This window comes from Motacilla alba, chromosome 1 (assembly GCF_015832195.1).
Source record: "Motacilla alba alba isolate MOTALB_02 chromosome 1, Motacilla_alba_V1.0_pri, whole genome shotgun sequence".
NCBI classification, from domain to species: domain Eukaryota; kingdom Metazoa; phylum Chordata; class Aves; order Passeriformes; family Motacillidae; genus Motacilla; species Motacilla alba.
The window spans coordinates 45,591,915-45,606,574 of NC_052016.1; the positions used below are offsets into that span (position 1 = coordinate 45,591,915).

A 14,660-nucleotide genomic window follows, 5' to 3' on the forward strand; every position below is an offset into this window, starting at 1 on the left:
TTTTGGACTTTTAAATCACCCGTTCTGATACTGCATTCTGCCAGGTCCTTTGGTTACCATCTACTGATCTGAGTCTGACAGAAGTGAAGATTTGAAGCCTCTGAGGCTTTCTTCAGTACACTCTTCTAATATTTAGGTTTGCAAATACTACAGGGAGCATTTAACTCCAAATGAAAAAGCCTGCCTTCCTTCCTTTCTTCCTGTCTTTTGGCAATACAGAACTGAAATTACCTGATGTCATCGTTAATTCTCAAATGGTTTAACAGACCATTATGCATCATTTTCTAGCTTGAATGTGGCTGGAAGCCATTGACATTCCTAATCAAACACCTAGAGTGTTTATGTCAGTAATAATCTCTATTTAAAATGTACTCTAAATTATTTATTTCTCATACCTGGCCAGAGTGAATGTATTAATATTTTTTTACAAACAAAGATTTCCCCGATGAGCACATTGTAAAGGAAATAAGGAAAGATGGATCATATTGATATGATTGGAACTGTTTTGGACAAGAAATATGATTTGTCTTTTGGGACAGCACCACATCCTATTAGAATAAGAGAAATAAGCACTTACCCATTTCTTTCCCACAGTTGCTAGATAAAGGATTAGAAAGATGAGGTATCTAGTTTGCTACAACTAACTCAGTACTCATTTTGAAGAAAAGAAAAAAAGTACATTTATTTTTCTCTCGTATTTTGTAGGTCTTTGAGCTACACTGTCTTCACTTTGTAGCAATAATCTGACATGTAGTTCAGGAACAGCATGCATTTCAGAAAAATATTTCCTTGTAAGAATTTAGCCACGAGTTTAGTGTCTCTCTGAAGTCGGCAGAGATAGTAATTCAGTGCGTTTGACTTTAAAGTTGTATTCATCCCTCGATGAGCTCTCCTTTATAATCTTTCACTTCTACTCGGGCTGAATTCCAGAGACTTACAATAGGTATTGCAGCTCGTTTACACGTTGGCAGAAGAAACAAACCCATTAGTCACTAACAGCAGGGGTATGCCTTAACTCTCCCGCTCCCTTTGATCATTTTTCTGCCTTCAGTAGCTCAACCAGATTCTCTTTTCTAAGGTTTTCTGAAGCAAAATTAGCATTTCTTTTTGGGGGAAGGGACAGGCTTTTACCTGAAAACCTCCTTGTGCACGCTCCTTTGATGAGGCACAAGCATCTCAGCTCACTTTATTTTGCATTAAGCAGTTATCACACTAAAAAATAAACAAGCAAATATGGCATCTTCAGCTTTTTTGCAATGCTAATGACAGTGATGTGACAGCTCCTCATAACTTAAATATTGGGTAGGCTAAGTACTTTTTCCTGCCAAAGGATGATATGGAAGAAGATACTTGTTCTTCTCAAGGCTTGATGACTCACATTAAACACCTGCTAATTGTCTTGTACTTGTTGAAGTAACATCCCTGCTAGCTACTCCCTCCAGCTGAGTTAATAATTACCTTGGAAGTCATGAGCTTTTATAAATGAGACTCAGTATAGTGCTCTTAATTCAGGAGGGTGGTCCTCACAGTTGTATCTGTATTCTGAAAGATTCAAGAACTACACCTTCTCCAATTAAGTGTCACAGTCTGACTCACGGGAGGAGTGACTGTCTCAAGGCAAAATTCCTCTTGTGACCATTGCTGAGGTTTGCTAGGCTGGATTAGGCTGGGTTATTAGGCAATACTTCCACAGTAGATGTCTCCTCCATGCCTTTTCCATAGTCATAAAAAGAAGGACTTCTCACATCTAACATTCCAGCTGTGGTGTGTTAACAGTCAGTGTCAGTCTTCATTTTCACTGAGAAGGTCCACTTCTATGGAAATCCCTTTGTAGTTGTTCTGTGGACATGAACAAAAACATGAATATCTCTCAGTCCTGCAGGGAAGGGAGTGTTAATGCCTATAGACCAAACCTGCTGAAGTAGATCCTGCAGAAGAAGTGGAAATTGTTTTATTTGGAGAGAAAGTTCTGTTGTTACACTGAATTTGTCATATGCTGCAGAAGGAGATATTTTAATGCATTTTTCTCAGAAAATACACGTCTGATAGAAGTAGAGGGATTTTGAGGAGACCTTGTCCTGATCCATTCAGCTAAAGGAAACATTGTAAGGGAGGTGTGACTGTTGTTACTTTAGCAAAGAAATTACCAGGTAACCAGTATCTGTATGTGTATTGACAGACATATTTTGGTTAAGTCATAAGCATTAAAGCCAATGGGTAGATAGATTCCTAGAGGAAAATGTTCATTTCGTGGAGAAAACTGTAGTGGAACTGGTTGTGAGAGAACAGCAGCGATGCTTAGGATTTCACCATGAAAATATATAATAGTTCGTGTTATTTTTGTTGTCTGTTACATTCAGGCCCTACTAAATATGTAATCACATACATTTTAAGACATTCCACCCTTACTGAATGGACCAGCCTTTTGTCTGATTAGTCAGGGAGTCCAAATTCAGTTGCTTTCATGGCTAAATCCCAGCTTTGGGAGGTTGTGTCCTCTGTTTAGGCTGTCCTGACACAGCATGAGCAGCAATATCTAACCAGTGCAGCAGAGGGGACAGGCACTGTCCTGGTCCATCTCAGCTGCATATGGTCAAGCAGCAGCTTGTCTGCAGCAGTTGGATCTGGATACCGTACTCATCACACAGACAGGAGAAGGTGTTCACCGTTTAGGAAAGCACATGCTGACTAAGCAGCTGTTCCCCATCTCTGCTGGGAAAGCTGTGGTTTTGTCCTTACCCTTTTCCCATACTGATTACTATGAGAGTCACCTCTTGTTGTGTTTTCAGTGGCACATCTTGACAAGCATGTATTGAGACAGTCTGTCTCAGACTGACAGATGAATGACAGATGTCATTCATCTGCATTACCTTTCGTCTCTGTGTTCTTTTTCCTACATGCTACCTGCATGTTTCTAAACAAAAGAACGTCACTGGTCCTAAATTACTGCTTCTCTCCTGCAAGCTCTCCTGTGCCTTGCACATCTGCCTTTTGCATTTCCAGAGATACCAGCTGTGAATTAGCTTTGTCCTATGAACATCCTAGCCTCCCTCCCCTCCCTGGTTACTTTTTACTGTAATTTCCAGCTGTTCAAGGGTTTAGCTAAGAACTGTGGTAATGTTTGAATTGAAATTGCCTTAGTTAGAGGGGCCCCTAAGTGCTGGTGTGATACTGTGTCCTGATGGAAATGGTATTTGCGGAGTGATGAGCTGAATGACCTCTCTGCTTCTCCCCGTTTTTGTCTGGGAACAATTCTGAACTGGCAGCAATTTCTTGGTTTGTTTTAATGTGTTGTCATGGTGGTTTTTTTTCTGTAGGGACAGAGGAAATTTTTGCAGCTCTTTTACGTTGTTTATGGCTGGAACCTGAATAGCCAGGCTGGGGTCGGGATGATGGAGCACAGAAAAGGGATCAGCCAGGGTGCAGATTTACAGTTGGGGAAATAATCACATCACTGGTGTGAGGGAGGCTTAATTAATTTACATGCCTGCAAAGAGAGTACTTCAGCTCCTGTGTCTGTCACTCAGAGCTTTTTGAGTGGAAGTGTATCCTGTAATTTTGAAAAGGTTTGAGTGTCACCCAGAGAAAAAGGCTTAGCTGGTGCATAACATTTTCCTCTCCAGGGATATAAAGTTTTAGCCCAAGTAGAATTTACTAATTTAAGGCCATTTTTCATTATTCTTTATTAATTAGCTGTCATTTTGTGTTACTGCCATTACTCTTTCCTGTTAGCTGTCAGCAAATAGTTTCAGTGCAACATTTCTTTTACCGAATAGATTCCCCCCAAGTTTGGGCTTACAGAACAAACAAATGCATGCAAATATTTGCTGCCACAACACCATACTAGTCAGGATTCAGCAGTAACGTGACAAACTGTGAGAATGTACTGTTAAGACAGAAGGATGCTTCACTTTTTGAGCAGTTTTATGACTTAGGTAGGGTTTTTTCGTCATAGTTGTTTGACTGTTTATACCACTGTGGTTTTCACAGATTTTATTGACATAGTTGGTTATAAACCCTTTATCTCACTCACACACCTTTTTTGGTTGATTACTGCTAGCAGGTTGAAGAAAATGTCTTAAAAAAAGTTATATTTTTTCAGAGAACAAGAGTTTCCAGAATCTTGCTAGTATTTTTAATGCAAAAACCTTACTCCCTTAGAAAGCATTTTCTTGATATTTTCTGAGTTTGAGTTAGTGTTTCTGTGCAATACAGCCTGTACTTCTTGTCATCAATGGTTATTTTATCTGTGGAGAAACCCAAAAAAGGTTTTCCTTTGTTGACATGTGGTCTTGCCTAGATCTTGGCCAGTTGCAACAGAGTAGAACAGAAACAGAGAGGATCATCAGTGAAGTGGAGAGGCTGAGGTGCCTGGTGGCGTGGCTCTCACCACATGGAAAGGCAGATTCACAGCTGTGTGTACAGCCTTTCAGCACTAGAAATGCTGTTTTGGAAAGTGTTGGTAGGGGGAGCTGGATAGCTCAGCACACTGATAATGATTTGGGTCTTCCTCCCACACACCTCTGCTGGTGACTGGCAGATGTCACGTTGCAGGATGGGTCTGATCCCCATCCAGCACTCTGCAAAGAGCCGTCCCCATCACAGGAGTAGTGATCCCAACAACTGCTAATTGCCAAAGTGACTCAGGACTTAGGAAACTCTACTCCAATCTTGGGAGACAGAGGCCTGAGGCCAGTATGTGTGGTTGGGAGGGTGGTTCCACTCTCCAAGTGGGTTCTGGGCTGTTTTGGGGAATTTACATTGCCACTGTATGTTGCCATGCTCCTCACTTCTCTGTAAATGAGCTGTTTCAGTCCCTGAGGCTGTCAGTCTGCTCCCTTCCACTGCATCAGTTTTTAAACACATAGTTAAATGCAGGAAAGGGATAATGTCTTTTACCTTTCTCATAGAAAAAACAATTTTTCTGCTGATCTCAGTGTTAAACTGGGGTTACTCTAAGTTTAAACTTTACACAAGGATGGGAAAATGCCAAGGGGTATTCCTAGAAAATTTTGCTTTGCCTAGTAACTGGACATCAAGACTATAGGATTTGCAAGGGAACACAAGAACTTTTAAGGAAAAATAAAACATCAAGAAGTTACCAGCAAACCAATCAATGTGCAGTGATCAGTGTGAGCAGAGAAGGGTATGTAATATCTTGGCTCACTATCATCAGAAATTGCTACTGTGGGATTTGGCATGTTACCATATGTAGCTGAAAATGAAATTTGAACTTCTTTCGTGCAAACAAAAATAACTTTCTGCCTTATTTCTTTCTCATTAAAAATGCAATCGAAATATTGAGGGAGAAGTTTGAAACATATTGATTTCATTTTGAAGGCATAATACTAAATCTCTTGAGGGCTTGTTGATCTTGCATCATTTCATTTTCATAGTGTTTCAGATTGAAAATTATTAGTAATTCTGTTTAAGTTGCAGCTAAATTACTAATTAACTTTCATCTCAAAGATTTTATTTCTTACATGTTTCTGGCAGCACAGTGCACTCTCTGCACAATGCAGCAGAAATTTTTTGTTACCTGCCTCTCTGTGCTCCTTATAATCTTATAAAGCAGGTTTGGAATTAATGAGCTGTCACATCTTGGGTAATGAATGAAAAGAGCTGACAGAAATCCTTTTGTTGTTTAAGAATTTCCAAATAATTAATGGGAAAAAAATGACAGAGGTTCTTTTAGGGTTTAAGAAGAAATGCATCTTTCAAATTCTTTCCGTGACAGAAGAAACTTTAAAATATGTATACAAAAAATGCAGGAATCCCTGATTAATGGGTTAATTCCAGTTATCTCTTCTGAAATAAACTTGCAAAATTTGAGAGAGAAGGATTTAATGTTTTGAGAAATAGCTTCCTAGTCTGCATGTTCCTTATGCCACGTTCATCTCAGAAGTAAAAAATCTTCTGGATTCCTGGATTTGCTATTGAGGACAAATTGAGTTAAGCACTGATCATGTTTATGGTAATTCCATATTGTGTACACAGAAGATGCAGATTAGCTTTGGGGAAGGCAAGGCATTTCCTTGTGTTGTGTGTTTTTCTCCAATTTTTGAAGTCCCGCTGTAGCTGTTGGGAATAACTTGCACTGCTGTTTTTCAGGTAACAGTCTCAGATGGGGGCACATCTCCCAAGCAATCCTCCGTTTGGGTGGTAGTGCAGGTCCTGGATGAGAATGACAACAAACCCCAGTTTCCAGAGAAGGTCTATCAGATCAAGCTGCCAGAGAGGGACCGTAAGAAAAGAGGGGAGCCCATCTACAGAGCTTTTGCTTTTGACAAAGACGAAGGCCCTAATGCAGAAATCTCGTACAGCATTGTGGATGGGAACGATGATGGGAAGTTTTTCATTGATCCCAAAACAGGGATGGTTTCTTCCAGAAAACAGTTCACAGCAGGGAGTTATGACATCTTAACGGTAAGCACTCTTTCATTGACATACAGACCCATGATTTGACTGACTTCTGTTTTCCATTTTTTTAAGAAATAGGCTCTTCTGTATAAAGAGGAATATGTAACTGTGTTTATGCTCTGTATGTAAGACCTAAATTAAGAAATTTAGTATTCATATACAACTACTGCCAGAAAGTTGAGTGTGAGAGATCATTCATGCTATTGCAGGTCATGAAGTATTCTCGGATTGTTAAGTCAGCCTGCAAATTGTTAGCATAAGCCATTCCCTTGAATATGCAGAAATGAAGATCAAGTACTTGTCTGCTCTCAAAGTTGTATCATGTTGGCCCGGGCAGATACAGCTACAAAAGGGTACTTACTTTTGGTGTGGACACAATTGTTTGCCTTTACAGAGGGTATCTACTGTCCCAGATAGGTGGCTGCATCTAAGAGAGGAGGAGTACTGTGTACGCTGTGTTGTGGAAGAAATTTCAGTTAAAAGAAAGCTCAGTCAAAATTCTTCTTTCAAAACTCTAACCATACAGTTAAAGTGAAAGAAAGAGGGAATAAAATAGGGCTGAGTTGATACAAAGCCATGTAAGACTGGAATGTGCACTCTTCATGTGCAGGAATAAGCCAACAAGTTGTAGTAAAGGAGCTGAAATAAAAATGTCAGAGGTCCATGGTCTGACATCTGGACGTGATGTATCTTACAAAAGTGGGTTGCTGGAAAATAAATAAATAACAAAACATTGAGAAATACCTAAGAATCAGAGTAGAGCCGCCTTTGAGTGAGTGAGCACTTTTCCCTGTGACGACCTCAAAGTCATGTTTGAGATCTGAGTCTTCTTATAATGCAACAACTGAAGATTTTCTTACTAGAAACTGCTCATCACACCCTCAGTATCATTTCACAAAGGGCCTGCCTGCCTGGAATGGAGCAGAGTGACGAGTGCTAGCATCAAACATGCTTAACACATTTCCAGAGGAAGAAGTAGGGCATGAGATCTCAGAAAAATAAAGTAATTCCCATTTTCAAAAGGTATTCCAGTGACATATTTATACCAGTAGATCTATTATAGCCAGAAACATTACCTTTTTTTCAAAAAAAGTTAACATTTTGTTAACATTGATGTTAACTACAAAAGCACCCATTTTGTAATGTGCATATTCGGCCTTTTCTTAAGCCCAGTGTTTGTTGCTGCTCATCTTGTCTTTGCTGTGCTAAATCCATAAAGCATGTCACACAAAGATCGAGCCTATCCATCTTTCTAGAAGACTTTGTAATAAAAAGAAATAGCACCAAGCAAAGCAATTCTTAATGAACTTGACAGAGAGGAGAATGAAAACATGACAAAAATTTGAATTATATTTTTTATGGAGAATGAGGGAAATGACCTGAAACTTATTTAATTCAATTAAAGATCCTGAGGAAGGCAATATAGGGAATACTTATCTGCAACACAGATGCCACTTGAAAGCAGTCAGACATGCTCTGGGTGAGCATATTTTGCAAATGCATGGTCTTACAAATGGTCATTACAAAGCTTCCAGCTTTGCTGCAAGAAGGAGCTGAGTGCAAGATGAAATCAGAGAGGGAAGATGGTTTTGGAGAGGAGGATCTGTGTGGGGAGTGTTTGAATTGCGTCTGCAGGAGGCCTCACACCAGCACTTCTTAAATGGAACATTTCAGTTTAAAATCACCTTTTTCATTCAAAAGTCAAAGCATTATGCAAAAAAAAAAAAAAAAAAAAAAAAGTGAGAATTGAGAAATAAACGTTTGTTGTTCTTTTTTTTTGTGGGATTTTACATAAAAGGTTACAAAGGCCATTTTCCAAGCAGTCATCACACTGCAGTAGAATTAGTTCTGAGCTGCCAAGCTGGGACGCTCAGCCTGAGCCCTCTTTTCTTTGTGCCTGCCAGATAAAAGCAGTGGACAATGGCCGGCCCCAAAAATCTTCCACTGCACGTCTCCATATTGAGTGGATAAAAAAGCCTGCGCCCTCGCCCGTGCCCCTGACTTTCGACGAGCCCTTTTACAACTTCACCGTCATGGAGAGCGATAAAGTGACCGAGATTGTCGGGGTGGTTTCTGTGCAGCCCTCTAATATCCCCCTCTGGTTCGATATCGTCGGTAAGTTGGGAGCCAGTGGTGTCAGGAGGACACCTCAGAAGCAAAGCATACGGCTGTGCGGTTTTGAGAGCAAGAAAACTAACTGTGAACTGTCTCCCCACCTCCCTCCCCACCCCCAGTTAAATCCATTCTCCTAATGATGAAATGAAGATGCTATTTTAATATAGTGATAACAGTTGTAATAATAATAATTTTCCTGCTTATGTTATGACTCCTTAGCTAAGCTTAAAAAAGCGCTGTATGGCTGAATTGGTTTTTTTCGTACTATGTTATTTACTGCAATCTTAATGTTGTCTGTCATTTAAATTCTATTGTCATACTTTGCTAATCTCATTTCTAAATGTATTTATGGTACTTAGACTTGCTGTCCCTCATTTCTCTCTTTCTTCACCTTTTTTTCTGCATTCTGTTCTTTTTTTTTCTGCTTCCGACTGCCCTGCTTCAAGGTGGCAAGCATGCTCGAGAGATGTTCTATATTCTACAGACAGCTTGTGGGCAGAACTGTTCAACAGAAGGTACCCTTAGTGCAAACACATTTGCTAAAATACAACTATCCAGGCTGCCTTTTATTTTTTGCAAGTTTTTTTGAGACAATTTATATTACATCTTTCATAAGTGCCTGTGACAGGATGCGATGCGACACATGGATGTGCTGCATTTCTTTCTATGACAGCTTTTACTGTATTTGTGTCCAATTATTATCATTTTATTCACGGATTTTCCACAGTTTATCACAAATAATTAATTCAAACTTTTCACAGTCCAGTGCCATCCATTTAACTGTGAAACAGAATGGGATGCCTCAACATATGGGTTACAAATGGAGACACCAAAAGTTTGTCTTGAATGCAAGCTGAAACAGAGAAATGTGTTTTGATGTGAGATTTCAACCACAAAATTGCTTTACATAAAATTGCTTATAAAAATAGGGAGGGAGAAGCATCCTTAGTAAAAAGGAGGAGAAGCCATAGAAGTCTTAAAATAGCAGGGAAATGCCATTAGCTGCCAAAATGACAGGGAGCAAAGGGTCTCACTTGGTTGAAGTAGAGAAATGGGAGTCAATGTTCCGAAGCATTTTTTTCCCGCTGCTGCTGCTGTGATTCAGTTAATGTCATTTAAAATAACTCATTTAACATCTCAAAAGTGAGAATTTCCCCAGGAAAATTATTGTGCTTCTTAATATTTGCAGATGCTTCTGTGTAGTGTTTGCATACCTTTGGATGTAAAACAGCACAAAGTGTGGTTATTTAAATGAAGGGTTCTAAAGCAAATGCTATATGAAAGATTAGAGAAACAAAAAGCCTTTGCCTTGGACTTAGCAGAAAGTGTGCATCAGCAGTCTTTATTTACAGGGATTGAGCCTGGCTCCCATTTCAACATAGTTATTTGCAGATGGGTTTAGCCAACAGGAAGGACAGGGACCACAGGAGAAAGGGTCTGTCAGAGTCGTTTTCATCCACCTTTTATTGCCAATTTGTGCAGATGAAAGACAGAAGCAGCACCATTTCCTCTCAGAATTTGTGGCACCGTTTCTGATGTGCCAATCATATTAAAATTAAACCCAAACCTACTACCATGTTCTGGGGTTCCTGCTACTCCCTGGGGGAGGACAGCATATGTTTCCTACAGTTTTCCTGCCATTTCCTTGGTTGCTTCAGTATGCCACATGCAGTTTATAAGCTAATGTTTACACTTCCATTCCCTTCCTCACTGACCCTTTCCTCCCAAGACAAATCCATCTTTTTTGATGTTATTGACAGTTTTTTCCTGTTTGAACCTTTTGTTGGACTTCTTCTGGTCCTTTCCATGGCAGCTTGACCAATTCTCATTAAAATGCTGCCCTGAGGGAAACCCCTGCTCTTCTGCTACATTCTTTTACATTATTAAGAGTCACTTTCAATCAAGCAATGTCTTATAATGATATTTGATTTTTTGCCTTCCAAACAGAGATGATAAGGGAGAACATTAGGAAATTTTAGCCTCTGTCACATAATGTGTCCTTTGTGCCTAAACTAGTTCAAATAGTTTAGAAGATTTTCCCTATTTAAACAGTTCTAATGGTTTCCCTAGAGGCTGTAGCTTCTGAAGTTGCAAGATGCTGCATCATTGCAGAGGTCACTGAGAGAGAGCTTTCCTAGATTTAATGAGACATCAGTGACCCTGACCTTCCAGTTTGGTTGTGTTACCATATGAAAGTTTTCATTAAATATTGCTGCTGTTAGAAATAATTGCACTCCCAACAGCAACAAATTCTGCAACAGGAATAGCCAACAATCCTGGGCATGCAGAAGACCTTGTTGTTCCAGACACTCAGCATGCAAGCAACAAAGACAAAACCCATCCTGAGAGTTTTACGGACAGAACACTGTGTATTTAGATAACTATTTCTACCTTTAGCCAGTCAAATCCCACTTTTTTTCATTGTTCCTTGATGTCATCAGCATTGAGGTCTAGTGCTGAAAAGCCCAATGAATGACATGGGGTATTTGGAGAAGTTAATCATCATATATGGAAAGCTGTATGCGACTGCTGATACACGAGGTGGTTTCTGTGCTGCTGTAAAACCAGTCCTGATCCTGCTCCATCTGGTATTTCGTGATTCTGAACCTCTGTGCATAGTTCACAGTAATGTCAACAGAACCCCTGAAGGCTTATGTAGAGACATGGTTTAATATAGAGTTTGCAGCTTGACCTTTATCTTTATGACCTTTTCAAACTAAATGGGCATTGGAATTCCAGACGATCTCTTTTTTAATGCATAACATCCACTCTCTCCCAGACAAAAAAAAAAAAAAAAAAGAGAGGGAGAGCAGATAAAGTTTGGGTTCTAAAGTGTCCTGTCTGCCTAACTTTGCACCTTAATGATAGATACTTTTGGTAACTGTTTAAGTTCTTGAGTTAATCAGCTCCAAGAGAGGAAAAGGCCACTGAGGAAGGAAAGTCATCTTCCATTGATGGACTAGAGAGGAACAGGATACTTGGATGATTGTTTGTTTCTTTAATTGGGAATAGTTGAGATGTCATACTTGATTTCTGTTTTCAGACTGCATTCAATACCATTCTCAATTCATGCACATCCCACAGTGTGAAAGACATAGGCATAAGTTGTATCAGTTTACAATTTATTTAGTCATTAATAAGAAACTAATTTTCAGTGGGAACTCCCAGATAAGTCAGAGACCTTTATTGGTACCAGGTAAATTGAGCCCTTTCTGTTTTTTCCTTTGTTTCTGATGGGAATGGTGGGATGACTACTTTAACACTGGAGCTGAGCTGCATGGTGCTAGTCTTTGCTTAAGTGGCATGTTGCATAACATCTCTCTGGTTCCCCAAACAGTCCTCCCTCTATCTTTGCTTCCTCCCCCAGCCTGTGCCTTTATAACAGCAGCCAAGCTTTGAAACCACATCAGCACTTTTTACCAAGCGTGCTTAAATGCCAATAATTTTAATATCTATTAATTTTAGTTAATCGTCCATTTAATTCATAGCGCTGCAAGTTTTCATTAAAGTCAAAAACATGTAGCTCCCTAGCCTTCTTTGAATAATCTTCTCTGAGAACTATCTAAAATACCTTCCTGATTTTTTTCTTGCTTTTTATGCCCTTGCTTTCAGCTTCTTAGCAGCAAACTCAAGTCTTTGAGTCACTTTACAGTAGTTTTACCTAAAATTTAGTCTGCATTACTTCCTTCTTAGCATGATATAGTACATAAAAGAATAAATATTTGCCTGTCATTTTTCTAATATTTATTATGTTATGATTTAAAAAATCTGTAGTTGAATTTTTGGTTTTTGAGACAGTCATTAAGTTTATTTCATCTTCTTTGAAAACAAAAGAAATGAAAATTTTGGCTTTGCTTCTTTCTCTGAAAATTCTAGAGATACTTTAGCCTCTGAGTTTCAGGGTGAATTAGTTTCCTGTGTTTTGCTCTGATTCTCTTCCCTGAGCAAAGTGACAATTGTAGCAATTCCCCCAGTTTATCATCACTGTTCACTGCTGTCAGCTTTTTTTTTGGGACAGACAAGTAAGAATCTTCTCTGCACTGAGAAAATGTGGTTTAGAGGACTGTTCTTTAGATCAAATAATTTCCTGTATTTCTTTTCTCCATTTGTCCATAATGGCATGGTGGGCCAAATGAGACTTGTGTGAGGATAGTTGTATATCGTGGCTCTATTAAGTTTGAACATGAAATGTTGTATGCTGTTTGCCACCTGCCAGTGAAGGAAGACTACTGGTAGGTTTTAGCTGTGTTTGAATTGGAGATGTTCTCCAGAGCTCAATGTGATCCATCTTTGCCTCTAAGACTGAACAAGTCTGATTCTCTGCAGTCTCCAGATATTTCTGAGGTGGTATTCAATCCCAGCCTTTTTGATCATCCCACTGGAAAATATGGAAAAAGGTCCTCATATGGGACTTGTTTGTGTACAAATCCTCCAGATTTGCTGATGTGTTTTCTTCTCAGAGGAGAAAATTATTTTTCCCAGCAGCATGACCCATTCTCAAGTGCGTATCAGCAACTGATAGGAACATGGGAAGGCTTCGCATCGTACCAAAAAGGAACCACATCTAGGAAAAGCCCTACCAAAAAAAATTAACTGCTTGCAGCAAAAGGCAATATAAGAAGAATATGCTTGAAAATTAAAAATCCCAACACTGAAATTAGAAAGGGACAGAGATACAGAGCCCACATCCTGTGGGAATGCAAGATCTGGATTGTGTCTTGCCTTAGGCAAATTCTTCAGCCGACCCCCAGAAATCCCTTTTGATAGTTCAAGTTTTCCTTGGCGTTTCCATTGCACCTCTCTTGTTAGCCTCACAAGGTTCAGTGGTGTGCGGTTTTTTAGATATCTTTTCTGTAAGAAGGTAAATCTGTTCTTTCCAAAGTATACAGGACTTTTGTCAGAAGAAAAATTGTTCACAGTGATTCTGAAGCCAAAACATAAGAACAAAGGTAAAAGTCCAGACTCAGACAGAAAATGTAACCAACTCTATACCAGGTACACAACTTAGAGTCTGTTGGCTCAGAGGTGTCTCAGTTCAATTTCCTGAGAACTCTTTCTTAACTGTACTATACCATCTGTTAAACTGAAAATAAAGATTGTTCTAGAGAGTTGTAGTGAGGGCCAGCTCATATGATCTTTTGTACCAGGGGCTGTTTCTACAGCTGTACTGAAAGCAGCTGGAATTGTAAAATCATATATAAACTATAACACACTTTTAAATTACATTAAAAATTACTAGTTCTAAAAGTTACTTTTGCAAAAGCATTAAGATCAACCTCAAGAAAGTAAGGGTGGAAATCATCTCACTTAACTTTAGGTGTCTGAAGTGTAGACATTACTATCTGTTAGGTGATTTTGGGAATCTTAACAATCAATTCGAGAGAAAAAGTGGATGAATTTTTTCTGGATTAATTTTTACCATTTCAACATGGCAAGTCTTCTCATCCAAAGACAGCATTTAAAGTAGATGTGGGCTTTTCATAAAATCTTATTCAAAGTGCTTCAATCTAATCAGATTATTTTAAGGGAAGTCTTTAAACTGTATTGAAGATGTATCAGCGTTACATTTTAGCCTGAAATTATACCATAGACAACAGCTAATCCATATCTCTCTGGAGTTATTCAGTATTAAAATTCTTTCTCAGGACAACCTGTCTAGCCAAATTGTCAGTGCAATCATCTTGCTTTCTTTGTCACTGATTTTCCCAAAGTGCCTGAGGAACTCGCAATGTATTGTCTTCATTTGAAATATTTCTTTCCTAATGCAATTGTAAGCACATTAGCAAAGACAGCTTCTACGTATCTTGTATCTGAAAGCAGGGTTTAGTAGACAGTAAAAAGGAAAGCATGTGCCAAATGCTGGAAAGTGGAATAAGTAATGAAAATTCACATTAATAAAACTGAGCAGCTGAACAAAATGCCATCATCCTTAGCCCTCTTTCATCTGAAGATTGTGATCAAAGAAATTATTAAATGGACAATAGTAAAATTGTTCAAACTGATGCTGTGGGAGCTTATGGCACTGCAGACAAGCTCACTTCTAAAAGGCTGGTACAGACACAGCGTCAGGCTTTCGAAAACAGCCTCCAGCACCCCAGAAGCCAACACCTTCTCAGCTGTCACTT

General features: G+C 39.1%; 1 protein-coding gene across 12 annotated transcripts in view; it reads left to right on the forward strand.

The window, feature by feature from the left end:
- The window catches only part of FAT3 (FAT atypical cadherin 3), a 399,575-nt gene that overhangs the window by 284,954 nt on the left and 99,961 nt on the right, over nucleotides 1-14,660 (forward strand). For 9 of the 12 annotated variants that reach the window (XM_038142935.1, XM_038142926.1, XM_038142945.1 and 6 more), the window contains 3 exons: nucleotides 6,112-6,426; nucleotides 8,325-8,535; nucleotides 8,982-9,050. In XM_038142935.1, coding sequence (XP_037998863.1) covers nucleotides 6,112-6,426; nucleotides 8,325-8,535; nucleotides 8,982-9,050 — 595 coding nt within the window. The remainder of the gene's footprint in view (nucleotides 1-6,111; nucleotides 6,427-8,324; nucleotides 8,536-8,981; nucleotides 9,051-14,660) is intronic. The other 3 variants (XM_038142973.1, XM_038143014.1, XM_038143004.1) reach the window with 1 other exon arrangement.